This window comes from Rhynchophorus ferrugineus, unplaced genomic scaffold, assembly GCF_030347505.1.
Source record: "Rhynchophorus ferrugineus isolate W39M unplaced genomic scaffold, kcgeb_rfMv2 rfM9, whole genome shotgun sequence".
Classification (NCBI taxonomy): Eukaryota; Metazoa; Arthropoda; class Insecta; order Coleoptera; family Curculionidae; genus Rhynchophorus; species Rhynchophorus ferrugineus.
Window position 1 is genome coordinate 36,525,128 of NW_027472588.1, and position 15,692 is coordinate 36,540,819.

General features: G+C 30.1%; 1 protein-coding gene across 1 annotated transcript in view; it reads right to left on the reverse strand.

Annotated features, from left to right (window-relative positions):
- Positions 1-15,692, reverse strand: part of Fatp1 (Fatty acid transport protein 1) — a 65,141-nt gene that overhangs the window by 25,845 nt on the left and 23,604 nt on the right. The window contains exon 2 of the mRNA XM_076414728.1: positions 4,918-5,135. Within this exon, the coding sequence (XP_076270843.1) occupies positions 4,918-4,959 (42 nt within the window). The 5' untranslated portion in view covers positions 4,960-5,135. The remainder of the gene's footprint in view (positions 1-4,917; positions 5,136-15,692) is intronic.

Sequence of the window (15,692 nt, forward strand, 5' to 3'; positions counted from 1 at the left end):
TTTAACATAATATCTAATTTAATATTTGCTTTAAAATATCGTTATTTACTTATACAACAAACGTTTTCCATCCCCACATAATAAAATTTAGTTTTTTATAACCAACTATTAACATACCTAATAAATACTAAAATTCATAAAAGTAAAGGTACATCAAAAAAGCTCTTATTAAGAACAGTAGAAAATATAGTAAAATACCAAGAACTGTTGACAATTCTTTCTTGATTTTCTCTTTTCCTTTTTAAATTAGTTTTTACAATAATGACTTTTATTATCTGGTTATATCTGGGGCACCTGCAAACGAAAGCACATAAATTGTGAAATTGTTTTAATGTCATTATATACATTTGAAATTTGTGTTATTATTTGATATTTAATAATGTTAGTGTATATCTAGTAGCCTACACAAATTTTATTACCATTCATTTAATCTTATTAAATACTTGAATAATTTGATCTCATTGAAATATAAAAAATTAATGATTACTACTATAATAAAAAAATTATTATTGAATATATTTATATTTAAAATATCTCTTAGCGTTCTTCAATGTTACTTTAATGTAATATTTAATTAAAATTCCCTAAGCGTATGGCTATATTAATTCCGTTAAGCATATACTTTTAATGTTATATATTAGGCCTATTTTGGTATGTTGGCTGCAAATATGAATGATATTTATCTTTATATTTATGCTTTAATTTAATAACTATAAGATTTATTTTATATATTACAAATTTATTTTTAATAATATTAAATTGAAACATAACATTCATAAATTAGATATATAATGTTATTTAGGTATTAGAAGATACTATAATTAAAATCATTAATGTAGTTATAATAATTTCTAGAAACAGAAGGTGAATATGATGTTAAGAATTTTATACTGAGGTCGATAATTGTGTAATCACTGTGGCAACCAGTTTATTTTCACATTTACTTGTATATTTATGGGAATATTTTAAAATATTCGCAAACACAACGTCATTTAAATGAGCATAAATATAATTTATACTTTTATCATATTTTTCTAGATATTAAAAATACGTAAATCCAGCATTTTAGCATCAAAATATAATATATATTAAATAATATTGTATTAGGTGTTTTTTTAATTGAATGGTTATTCCAATAGGTTTTTTTTTTGTTTGGTATTTTAGAGATGGTAATTTTAATGTCCAAGATAAAGAATGATTCGGACAGACAACAATATTAGATTGTGAGGAACTGTAAGAACTTCTGTACGAAGGATCTTGAAGTCGTCAATTAATTGAAGGGAATTAATTTATTTACACTAGGCAAAATCTTAGAGAAATGAAAAACAAGAAAGGAATGTAAGCCCTTCAAGCTCAAAAAATCAGATGGTATTCTACCTCAAGTAAAACTTTAATTAGATATCACTACTAACTACGATCGTTATCATACCTGCCATATTCACCTATCATTGCTCCGTCTGACTATCGTTAAATTCTTATGAGGAGTTGAAGAAAGCTGGTCCATATCGAGATTATATCTTGTTCGAAAGATTGGAAAAGTAATATACTATATTTATAACAATATTTTATATATACACTGAATAAAATCAAATATTTTTCGGACAGAATTCGTTTAAATTCATGTTCCCATTAATATTGTTAAAACCGTTATTCTGTTACCAGTAATAATTAAAAAAAATCTCTAAACTTTGCCATTAAAACTGAATTACATATTTGTGTATTTAAAACATTTAATTAAGAAAAAATAAATCTGCTTTCACAAATTTTGTTAACGGTTTTTTCATTGCTTGGCCTGTTTTTCAGTTCTTATTGGTTACGTTTGCCTAAGTCAAATAAATTTATGTATACATTTCGTCGAATTTGTAGAAGCTCCAATACTTTTGTCTATCATAAATAATAAAAAAGAAAAATAAGCGAGTAATAATGTTCTATTTGCAGTTCTCCCTCTGGTCTATAATTTAATATCCAGCCAACAACCTCGTTACGTCAAATATGCCTAATTCTTAACAGTATAATGACACATGTTAGTGGCAAATACATATAGCTGGGGTTATCTGAATGTTAAAATTAAAATTTCCTATGTACCAATAATAAAATTGAAAAATATAAAACTCTATTATGACCTATGAAAATTATGTTATCTAGAATTTACTGTAAGAACTCTTTTTTGGTGTAGGTGAATAAATATGTCAGTAATATATTAAATATATTTTTATTCCTAACATCATATATTCAAAATATTAGTAACCTACGTATTTTAAAATGTCAAGGAATATTTTAGAGTAGATTTTCTTTTTGTCAAGCTGTTGCTTAATATGGGTTTCGAACCACTGCTTTAGGTCAACTTATTAAATTTACCGACTACTCAGTGAACAACTTAATAACTATTCCAAAAAACCTAGTCTGGTTACTGACGTGACTATTCCTTGTCGGACTTTACATCTATATCCTGCGAGATTTGAACACCCCCCTATATATCATCATAGCGGTATTGGCCACCGAAGAAAAGTATCGATATTTCGATATATCGATATTATAAAAACTATCGATATATCGTTTCCGATATTTTAAAAAAATATCGATATTTTTAAGAAAAAATAAAATTAGTGAAATATTACTCTAAAAAAATAGATATTTTTTTGAAATATTTTAGTATGTGATAGTTTGATGAACCTTTAAAATAAGATACCAAATCATTGACCACAAAATCTCAATCACCGAACTTTTAAAAGTTATATTTAGTTTATTTTCAAGAAATATCGAAAAATATCGATATATTGGTATATCGGCCAAAAATATCGATATTTTTTTCGGAAAATATCGATTTATCGATATTTCGATATTTTTTCTACATTCCTACTGTGCCACCAAGCCGGCATATTTTTATTTCTATTTAACTTTGAAGAAAGAACATTTTTACCAACGTTTTGATACGATAACAAGCAAAGCTACATCATCATTAATTAGTTTAGTGTAACATCATGTGTTCCATCATCAACAGCAGAATAAATTGAAATTGAAATTTTTTAATATACACATGTTTGAATGCCATTTTCTGCTCGTTACATTATTATAAATGACTAACAGTTATTCTGAACCCAATCAAGAAGAAGAAGCAGTGGTAGATTCTTGGTTGAAGCTCCAGTGTAGCTTCAAGGGGACTTGATTTTTTCAGAAATTTGCCCAAGAAAGTATTAGCATCATTTTATTGGAATGTAAGTCAGTTTTCGTGTCGTCTCATTACCATGCATAACACTTGGATCAAACACCGGATTTTTGAATACAAACAAGAGGCTAAAGAGCATTGTGAAGCGGGCTCTTTAACTCCGAAGAAATTTCCCATTCAGAAATGATCCAAGAAAGTATTATCACTATTCCATTGTTATGCAATAGGTATTTTGTTCGTGGATTGCTAGATAGGTAAAACAGTAAACTCGGATTATTATTGTTATCTTTTGAAGCAAAAAATCACCAAAATATCAATTTTACATAAAAGAATAATCATTCTCCATCAAGAAGACCCATCTATACCTGAATTAAGCTACGAATTGTTTCCACAAGCAGTTTATTCAGTTGATTTAACTTATTGTGGCACCTAGCTGTTCTTAAAACTCAAAAAATATTTTAGTAAACCAGTTGTTCGTCTCGTCTCATGACCAAGCATTAAACTTGTATCAGACATCGTGGTTCTGAATCCAAACAAGAGGCTAAGGAGTGCTGTGAAGCCGGCTCTTCAACTCAGAAAGCATTTCCTGTTCAGAAATGAACTAAGAAAGTGTTAGCACCAGTTTTTAGGAATGCAACAGGAACTTTCATCGTTAATTACCTTCAGGTTGGCAAAAAAATACATTCTGATCATTATTATTGCCTTTTCAGACAATTGGATACAAAAATTTGAGCAAAAAGTTTCGATTTACAAAAGAGAAAAATAATTATCATAAACAACCTGAATTGCTCGAATTGATTGAACAACCAGTTTGTTCTACGAGGGTCACTATTTATATTTCGCGAATTGGCAACACTGTTGTCATGTGAGTCCATCTGACGGTTCCATAGTAAAGTTTGAAAAGTTGAAAGACGTTTATAAAATAGTGACAGGTGATGAATCATGTATATATTCGTATGAGTCCGAAAGTAAGTAGCAATCGACTGTATGGGTGTTCCAAGATTAACCAAATCCAACGAACGTTGTTCGCGCACGATGCACTTCAAAGAAAATGGTGGTCTGTTTTTTCGGGAAAACTGATCATATTGCAACAGTGCCTCTAGAGGATCGTAGAACAATAAATTCTGATTGGTACACAACTATTTGTTTGTCAGAAGTCTTCGGTGAAATAAGGAAAACAACCAAGAGACGCCGGATTGTTCTTCATCGTGACAATGCGAGCTCTCACACATCGGCTCAAATAAGAGACTATTTGGGCATTCAAAACATTTGTTGATGGGTCATCCGCCGTACAGCCCTGATTTGGCACCCAATAACTTCTTTTTGTTCCCATCCGTGAAGAATAAACTGTGTGGTCAACGATTTTCGTCGCCCGAAGAAGCTATTGAAGCGTTCAAAAATCATGTTTTGAAGATACCTCATTGGGAATGGAATAAATGCTTTGAAAATTGGTTTAAGCGTATGAAAAAGTGTATCGATCATCGTGGTGAGTACTTTGAAAAACAATAAAAATATATTCGCAGCTTAACTATTTGTTTTTTTCTCCTATTCCCGAAATATGAATAGTGACCATTGTATATATTTGGTTCACTCTGTTGCCTAACCATTTTGACCACTTAAAATCTCTTTGCATAAGTAATTTGTTCCGTTTCCGCTTAATATTCGCGAATTTATTGAATATTAAAGCGTATATTAGTTCGAATTTATACGTCTACACATTATAATTTACATTTAACGAATATCATTAGTACCTTGGTAGTTCCGTTGGTCCCGATAGCTTCCAAACCACTCATTTTGTCCCCCACAATCACTTCGATTCAACTATCAACTCGCTTATTCAACGCATCATACGAGGACCGTATAGAGAAACCTTTATGTTTTGTCGTTCTCGATTCGTCGGACTTAACTAGGTGCTAATCGACTTCGCTCTAGCACACCAAACACTGACGAGAAAGTTCGCAACTGATACCTGTATGGTAGTACCACCTTCCACTACCGTCCCTCTTTATTATTTTATTTATTTTCAAGAAACCATTTCGTGCTCTTTAATTGGCCCGTGTTTGTTATAAATTGTCCAATACGTGTTTACCTGTTTTTACCCATAATAGAATTGTTTATATCTTTCAGTGTTGATAAATAAAAAAAAGAGAAAATAATTTTATTCCGTTGATCAAGCCTTTTTATTATTTTTTATTTTGGCGATACATTTTTATAACATTACGAAATAAAAGGTTAAAGAAAAAACTTAAAATCCAAAAAATTACAGCCTGATGAAGGGAACGGTCTTAAAAAAGTCTATTTTTTGTTATATCTTACAGTCTCCTTTTTATCAACGAGGGTTTATCTGGACTGGACCTACAATTTAAAGTTGGCTTCGAACCACAGACTTCGGTGTTAACTCTAGCGACTAACGAGTCACCAACTTAGTAATCATCCCAGCAGACATCCCGTCTTACCCAGCCTAGTTACTGGCGTGCCTGGGATCTTTTTCTTTGTCAAATTTTACACTCTTGCCCAGGACAATCAAAAAATATTAAACAATCACAAATATAAATTTACAACCATGCCCCAGCAGGATACGAACCCACAACTATCGCAACAGTAGGTGGACCGTCCTGTCGCCTTTACCACTGCACCAACCAAGCCGGCTCTAAAAAAATCTTAATCTTAAACCAAAAAAGAAAATTTTAATTTTAGACCAAGTGCTGCTATAGTACTCTGTTCGATAGTAAAAACTACGTTCGATTTTAAAAATTTAATATAATAAAATATAATTTTATAAATTAAAAATATTATTTAATATTATAAATTAAAAATATAATATTATAAAACTAAAATAAAAATGTATGTCTTTTTTTTGCAATATTTTAAAGTCTCTACCAACGAGGGTTTGTCTGGACTGAACCTATTTTTTACGTGGTCTCCGAACAACGGTCCTCGGCCTTAAGCCCGCCGACTGGTTAGTAACCAATTTAGAGACCATACCGGAAGGTCTTGCCCAGTCTGGTTACTGGCGTGACTCGGATGATTATTCCTTGTCAGATCCACTAATATATTTACAATTACAATCACATCATGGAGAGAAAAAGCCTAATACCAACACACCAGTTTGGGTTTATTAACAAGCATTCAACAATTGACCATGTCCACAGAATAACAGATGTTATTGAAAAAGCCTAGGAAAGTAAAAAGTATGCTCAGCTATATATATGATGTAACACAAGCCTTCGATAAGGTTTGGGATGAATGCCTTGTTCATAAACTACAGAAAATGAAACCAAAACAACATACCGAACTATTAAAATCGTACATTACAACCAGAATGTTTAGAGTCAAACAAGAAGAAGCTTACTCTACAATAAAAGAAGTTAAGCAGGTGTACCACAAGGAAGTGTACTGGGACCAATGCTTTATCTACTCTACACTTGTGATATACATAAACGGAGAATATTACGATGGCTACCTTTGCTGACAATATAAATAATTGGACATAGGCTTGGAAAATAAGAATTAATGAAAGTAAAGCTGTACATGTGCAGTTCACCTATAAACAGACCGTACAAGCACCAATAACATTAAATAATACTATAATTCTATATAGCAACAAGGCTAAATATCTCGGAATAAATCTTGATGCAAAACTTCGCTGGAAGGAACATATATAGAAGAAAAGAAAAGAACTGGAATAGAAATATAGAAAAATGTACTGGCTAATTGGAAGAAAATCACAATTATCAGTACATAATAAATTGCTATTATATAAGCAAATACTGAAACCTATATGGACATACGGAGTTCAGTTATGTGGATGTTCTGCAAAGACTAACATAAATAAAATACAAATTTTTGAGAACAAAGTCCTGAGAGGTGTTGTGGGCGCACCCAAATACTATTGGGCTGATTACCTACATCGAGACGTTCATATCCCCACAGTCAGCCAAGAAATCAAGAAAATTGCAAATACTCCATTCTCATGAGAATATTGAAGTATTGCACCTTTTGAATACCACCAGAACAGGACACAGACTCAAAAGAATCAAACCATCTGATCTTGTGTAGTGTTGTGTAGTGAGGTGCATATAATAAAAAATACAGCAGTGACATGTATAAACATTACTTCACCAGAGACTGAGATAGGGCCGATGGGTCATCCTAGTTATATACCTAGATTTAAGTTACCATAAAGACAAATTATAGGTTAGACGGAAACGACTAGTAACAATCTAATAATTAAATAATAAAAAACACAATCACAAACATAAAGTAGATAACATACTGTAGCAAGATTCGAACTCGCAACTATCGCAGCAATAGGAGGACCGTCCTGTTTCCTTAATCACTGCGTCACCAAGCCGGCTTGTATCAAATTTTATTGTAGATTTACTTTGTACGATAGAAAATCGGTTTAGTAGAACTTGAGATATCATGTCAACCATCTCGACAACAGTAATTTCGTGAAAAACGCGCTTAAAGTTTGGGTTTTAGTGTTTCTGTTTCTCTTAAAGGCATATTCTTAAGAGGTTAAACTTAAATATGAAAAAAAAGGGTTTTCCAAATGTCTAGACTAGAATATTCCCTTAATTAAATTGAGTCATAGAAAACTGAATATAAAAATCATTTTTAATACAATATCCTTTAGTAGATTTAGCTTTTTAAGAGTTTAACCCTTTAGTTTTGAAAATATGAACATTTTTTCAAATTATTAAACTAGAATATCTCACCAGTTAAAATGCATCATAGTGAACAACAATTATAGACAAAATCTAGTTTTAATAAAATATAAACTCATTCAACAAATACGGAGGACAGGGCAGATTAAATTGAATACAATTAATGCATTCTTACGATATAATGTCTAAAACTGAGAGAAAGTTGTAAATTGATCTAGTTTATGAGAAGCTGTAGGATACAGATCAACCGTGAGATTGCAAGAACATTATGCTAATACTAAATAATTATGTACATCCTGTTTACATTATCTAATATATGTGATAATAAAATATGAACAGAAATAAATAAAAGATGAACTGTTGAATATAATAATTTACGAAGTTTAAAACTATTAGAATTTGGATAGTAAACATTGGCATTTTAGCAAACACGTTAAGGCTTTGTTTGATGAATTTTTATTGCTGTTGACACATGTTTTGCGAATCTGTGGACTGCTCTAGTACCAATTAGATGTTTGTGTAAACAATACTTTGCATACACTAACTATTTTATACGTTTTAATTCTCTTTAACATTCCCAGTGGTGTAGCAACTTCGTTTTCTTTTGTTTTTATATTTTATATCATGCCAATCCATTTTAAAACAGCCAATCATAGGCATAAATGATGTTGAATATGACACCAATTGTAGTTTTAAACTCGGAGTATATATTTGCTTCTCATTTTATCGTAGTTAGAAAGAGATAAAACGCTGTCTGATGCATCTGAACATTTAACCAATCAGCCTACAAAATTCAATTTGGATTAGTAACAGTGTTGCTGTTGTCAAGTGTCTAAAACATTTTTAAAACATTAATCAGAATCAAATAATCAAGAAATAAAAATAAAAATTGATCCGGCAACATTGCAACATGCTGAAGTCATGAATTTTGATAACGAGCATTTGCTGTTTTATTGGACTGGTTACATATATAGTCTATCCAAATTTATTTTATAAATTATAATTATTAATTTACTTGTATAGTTGTACAGTTGAAGCAAAAACTTGGCTTGATCTCGAGTTTTCGGACACTACCCCAGGAAAATCAACCATCAAGGATTGGTATGCTAAGTTTAGATGTGGTGAAATGAGCACCGAGGACGGTAAACGCAGTGGACGCCCAAAAGAGGTTGTTGAGACCAACGAAAACGTTTTAAAAATCCATAAAATGATTTTGAATGACGGTAAATTGAAATTGAATGAAATAGCAGACACTCTAAAGATATCAACTGAACGTGTACATCATATCATTCACGAATATTTGAGTATGAGAAAGCTCTGGCAATGTGGGCGTCGCGCGAGCTCACTTTTGATCAAAAAAAATAACGAGTTGATGATTTAGTGCAGTGTTTGAAGATGATCAAGCGTTATAAATCCGAGTTTTTGCGTCGGTTTGTGACAATGGATGAAATATGGCTCCATCATTTCACTCCGAAGTCCAATCGATAATCATCCGAGTGAGCTGCACATGATGAACCCGCTCCAAAGCGTGGGAATGCGCAAGGAATAATTTTCATTACCTACCTTGTAAAAGAAAGGACCATCAACAGCGACTATTACTATTGAAACGTTTGATGGATAAAATCGTCGAAAAACGGCTGCATTTGAAGAAAAAGAAAGTGCTGATTCACTAAGACAATGCACCGTGTCACAAGTCAGTGAAAACGATGGCAAAAATCCATGACTTGTGCTTCGAATTGCTTCCTCATCCACCGTATTCTCCAGATCTGGCCGCCAGAGACTATTTTCTGTTCTCAGATCTCAAAAGAATGCTCGCTGGGAAGAAATTTTCGTCGAATGAAGAAGTTATCGCCGAAAGTGAGGCCTATTTTAACGCAAAGGAAGAAATCGTACTACAAAATGGTATCGAAAAGTTGGAGGGTCGCTATGTAATCAGTGTATCACCCTTGAAGGGAATTATGTTGAATAAAGAAACTAATTTTGCCAAAAAATGTGTTTTACTATGGTGGTCCTGTTATAAATAAATTCGCCATGTAAAAATATTTAAAAACCCGAAATTACGTTTTGTCTAATCGACTATATGTAAAATATAGGAGGTATTATAATTTATAATAGTGAATGCTTATTTTTAACTGACTTAATTTCAAATAAATTAGGCAAAAGCCACGTAAATATCTACGTAAATAACAGAATTACTGTATAACAAAACGTGATACTTTGAGCTAAGTATGCAATGATTCTACTAACTCTTATATTATGTTATTTTATCAATATTATGTTAGCATAAACATGAACTCTATCGGCCTTGTTGGAAAATGTTATTTTCCTTGATCCCTTTGAATATATCATAATTTTTCAACAGGCGTCACGTCACTTGATTTTATACCGGACAATCAATCATTTTTTTGCGACTAGGCATTACAAAATAATATTGTATTCGTACGGAACATAAACAATGTTCATCCATTTCATCAAATAATTAATATTAATGAATATCTCTGTTTAATTTACACTTTAATGTTAATGGCTATATAATGTCAATGTCCAGGTTATGTCAATACGCATATGCTAATATATAAAAGTGTCACAATTTAAGAGCAAAACCAAATTTGCATTTATAAAAAGTGCCCGGAGAATCTAAAGAAATAATATTTACTGTGTATGTGTTATTGCAAGGTGATCAAGTTTAGATAAGTCGGTGTCGAAACACATTTTTATTTTGTGAAAGAAGTGATCACTTGATAAATAAGCCGCTATATAAATATAAGACAGAAAGATTTTCATCACAAAATCTTTTCAGTAATAAAGTTTCAATATATTATTTAGTTCACCTTGACACATATTTTTCTTTTTTAAAATATTTTATCTTAAGAAAAAGAAGTATCGATTTGATAGATCAGCCGCAGTATAAATATAAGAAAGCTTATATTTATACTACTGGAAGTCAGAAAGTCACTTTATAACTGGAATAGACTGAATATCAGAATGGTCTTCAACAATAGGATTGCAACATATCATTTAGATCACCTTGATCCTTTAAAATTACTTTGTAGACCTGATGCATATCCAATTAAAATTAAAATATTAAGTTTTTCTACTTAATGGATGTCTAGCGTTGGTGTAGTCACCAAATCAAGTATCAAAATAACCAAACCTAACGAAACCAAATGCCTTACTTTTATGTAAATTACAATTTCAATATTGTCTAAAAATAAATATTTCGTTTTTTGTATTCCGGCTGCATTTTGACTTCCTGGCATTATCTTCGATAAAATATACGAATTGTACAAAATAATACGTAATTGAATGGCCGCAAAATAAAAGAAATATCCGAATTACCTGTAAGGTCGATACACGTGACGTATTTCACGGACTCGCAAACAAGTTATTTTGTTTCATGTTTCATAGATGCGCTCAATGTACTATAACAAATAATATAGAATGCTAGCTGATAAGCTTACTAATTATAACATTTAAGAAAGATCAGGATAATTTGATAACATCTTCAATATATGTTTTTAACTGAAAAACTGTATAATATTGTCCTTTCATATAAATATAATAATAAAATGACATTAATTAGAATAATATTTACTTCTTGATATCAAAGGAAATAAGAGTTTTTTGGTGGTATATATATTTATTTAGTAATATTTTAAGTAATCCTATCTAAATTTTAGTTTATTGGTAAATAGTTCTATAAATATTACATGCTACCATTGTTTATAAGTTGTTGTAATAACGTTTATATCTCCATACAAAATAATTCGTAAAAAACAGTATGTCCGTAACTTATATATCTTTTTTTCTATTACATTTTAATCGCATTTAAAGCTTTAAGTTAAAATCTATCCATACAAAATAATTCGTAAAATAACAATATTTCCGTAATAACTTATAATATATCTAATTTTTTTCTATTACAACATATTAATCGCGTTTAAAGCTCATCGTTTTTAGCTCAACAATTTTCATTACGAATAATAATGAAGTCATTCTAAAATCAAGAACCCAAAACTAAATATGGACTTACGGTACTAAGAATCCGATAGTACTACATTAAATTCACTATTCTTAAACTTTTGAAACTATTCATAGCAACTTAACTCATCTAAAACTAGCTCACTAAGTTTTCGTAAATTATGCTTATTTGACATAAAACTCTAAAAAAGTTGATAAAAACAAGAAAAAAGTATATAATAAAAATACAACAAAATTCTAAATTAAATAAAATAATTGAACAAAAATGTTATCAATATTGGAAAATATTGTCTAATTTTGAAACGGCGAATTTACAAATTGCGGAAAGGCAATACATTAAACATCATATATATTATTTATGTACAAAAAAACTTTGAATATACTACAGCTTACTAGTAATGCATTCTATTACCGGACACTGACAATTGGACTTGGATAATAATAAAAAACTATAACACAAAATTATATAATTGGAGTTATATAAATTACAAACGTTTTCAGGGTTATTTAACATATTATTAACTTGAACTTTTAATTCTTACCGAACCAAAACGATTCATGAATGTATACAATTTAAATATATAATAATAAAAAGAGATTTGGCATATATGAACCTTGACTACTATAAATTGCAAATAACTTACTGTATTAATATTTATCGGAATTACTTAAACTTATTAGAAAACAGTTTTTGTATTCTAAAAGTATATAAACGAGATATCATGTTGATATTAAATGATAAATTAAGTAAAATTAACGTCTAGAAACTTGTTAAATTGATTGCGGACGTAAGTTACATCATTAGTTTAAAAATATGTTTATTATGAAATTATACCACTTTATAATGATATAATAAATAGTATCATTGAACGCCTGATTTGTTTTATATTATTATCAAATTAAAAAGAAGAATTCTGTGAACTGCTGTTAATTTCATGTCGTTTATTACTATTTTCTTAAATCTACGGCATATTTTCTACAAAAAAAGTATCTAGCCGTGGAAAGTATTTTAAATAGTACATTTTTCAATTTCACTCTCAATAAATTACTTTTTTTGCAAGTGTTGAAAAAAAGATTATTACTTTCCCCAGAATACTTCTCATTTTGGCATGCCACCAATGTCAAGGCTGATCACTCAAGCTACAATGTGTGTCGCAAGAAAAAAACTACCTCGGTGAATTTTTTGACATCTACAAAGTAATATAACATCAATGATTGGTTTAATTTAATGAATTATTGTTATAAAATTCGATTTGTGTTGGTGGTAGTCGACCCTGTTGTCAAATGTCTACAAAATTCTTGAAAACATTTCTTATTGATATTGAAGTAATTAGACATTACCAACTGGCAAATATTGTAAACCAAAATTCTAAGTTAATGTGGCAACATTGGGACGTACTGACGACAGAAATTTTGATGACGTGATTTGTCAGTTTTGTTGGATATACTATATTAGCGATGTCCCGTTTTATAATATATTACAAATTAATTCTAATCAATAAAAATTTTTTCTAGTGAGATTCAAACATATAACAATACTTTCGTCTGAAAATAATAGTAATAAGAGTAGTGGCAATTTCTGGGGAATTCTAACAGGTATTCGTTAAACTTCGGTAGTTTCCGCCTGATTCCTGATCAGGAATTTTGTTATTAATAGTTTATTTATTCTTGTACTGTTCATATTTTGATTATAATTGGTAGGCATTAATGAATAAATCATCGATTTGTCAATATTGTCAAAAAAAAACACTCCAATAGCAATTTTAATCTGAACAGACATATGCATGACATGCAGATTGGATTTAATATTTTGATTGGATTATATTTTTTACATAGTTAACCCTGCAAAAGTAAAACATATACAGATAAATATAACTCAATGTCCTTTATGTGAGTATACCTCATCAAAATCTCAGCTCGATGATCATATAACCATTCCACGCCGTTAAAATTGAACAATAAATATTGAAATTTGGCTCGCATAAAGATTTTTGAGGTTGTGGGTTCCTATTTTGGTAAAAATATTATTACATTTAAATTCGAACGTAATCAATCAGGAATTCATAAGAGTGTATCAAAGGGTGAGAGATGAGAGTTATTAAAATGTCATTCATACTATTTATGACTAGATTTATTGACTCATAAAGATTTATATAATATTCAGGAAGCAAACTTATTGAATTCTACAAGTTTAGAACATGAAACTGACGCTACAAGTGTTGAAGCATGGGCAAATGCGGTCAAAAATACAGGGCGTATGTTATATAAGCCATAAACTTAGTTTATGGGTACCTACCCTACTTTAAAGAAAGAGGATTTTATGTTTAACCCATATCGATTTAAATTGTATCCCTTGCTTTTATTGAACGAATAGAGAGAGGGGCTTCCATGTTGTTTCCATGAGGAGATTCGTTGAGGAAACAATGAAGGTATTTTTTAGTGCCGTGCAAGATATATTATTGTTTTATTTTCTCTTTTTTCTTTTCAAAATTATTTTAAAATGAAAGATATTTATAAAAGGTTATTCGTATTACGTTTTTGTATTACAGGGGACGAAAAATATATCAAGACATTTTAACTTCGGTCTCATAAGAAATATTAGGTTAACTTGTGAATTCAAGATAATTTTTCTGTTTATATTCTATTCATTAACTATACGTATAAATTTCAACTACTGGCAACGTGGTAAATGCAAATTTTTGTGGGCATGCCAGGATTCTCCAGAACTAAGTTCTTGTGTTATAGGTATAATAGTTGGCTAATTAATTATTTCAATATTAATTGGTATTTTTTGATGAAAATGTTTAAGAGAAATATTAAAAATTAAATTTTGCTTCTCAATATTTTAATATTCTTACAACCTAATATTTTGACAAATTTGTATTAATATATTTTATCAATATCTTTCACCGTCAGACGAGTAAATATTGCTTAGATGCCATTGAAGAGTTATGCTTTCTACATTCGTTAAGTAGGCGAAGCTTCACTTCAGGTCACGATATAAAAACATTGCTCTGCTTCACCGACTGCTTACTTTCTACGCGTTTAACAATTACGAAGTACATCCTGTTACTCCATGCGTTCGTTATCTTCTCGATGGTACAATTATTTTACATGCGTCCATTTTATTACCATTACAAAATCGCCACAGCTAATTTAAAATTGATCACCACATAATTATTTCACGAATTATCTACTTAAAACGCTTTTATTTATGATAAATTAAATACTTAGATATGAAGAAATTATATAAGGATACTTATGAAAACTGTTTAAGGAAGTTAGTTTTTAGTGTCGAGTAATTATTCGACAAATTTAAATTATTTTGCATGTCACTGCAAGGATACATGTTGCAAGTTCATAACAAAAAATCAGAATATTATTATATAAACTATATCTTTTTATGATGGTTGTGCTATTGTTTCAGTTTTGTTTGTTTATTTCAATTTAAATTTTAATAATATCATGCCTGGTAAAGCTATCAGAGGTGGCCAGTAAGTTACAACACATATTAGCCGTGGATACTATTAAAATATTTTATAGAAACAACAATTATTTTAATTCGAATTGCTTTTTACTGTAGTTGCGTGGGCAATTTGCAATAAATTAAGCTTTTAAGTTTAACACTATGTACGATCTAAATAAAAACAAGGCTATGTAATAAAAAATACCTAAAAATATATTATTTCTAAATCAAGTTGACCTAAATCTGTATATTACAACTTATTTTTTAACCCTTCTTTATTTGTATCAAATAGTTCAAGTTTCGACAAGGCCGAGGGTTATCTAACAGGTCAATTGAAATGTCCCCGGCCTGACACATAGATGGCGCTACTAGAATTAAATCCATATGTTTTTTAGTTAGCCCTAACCCT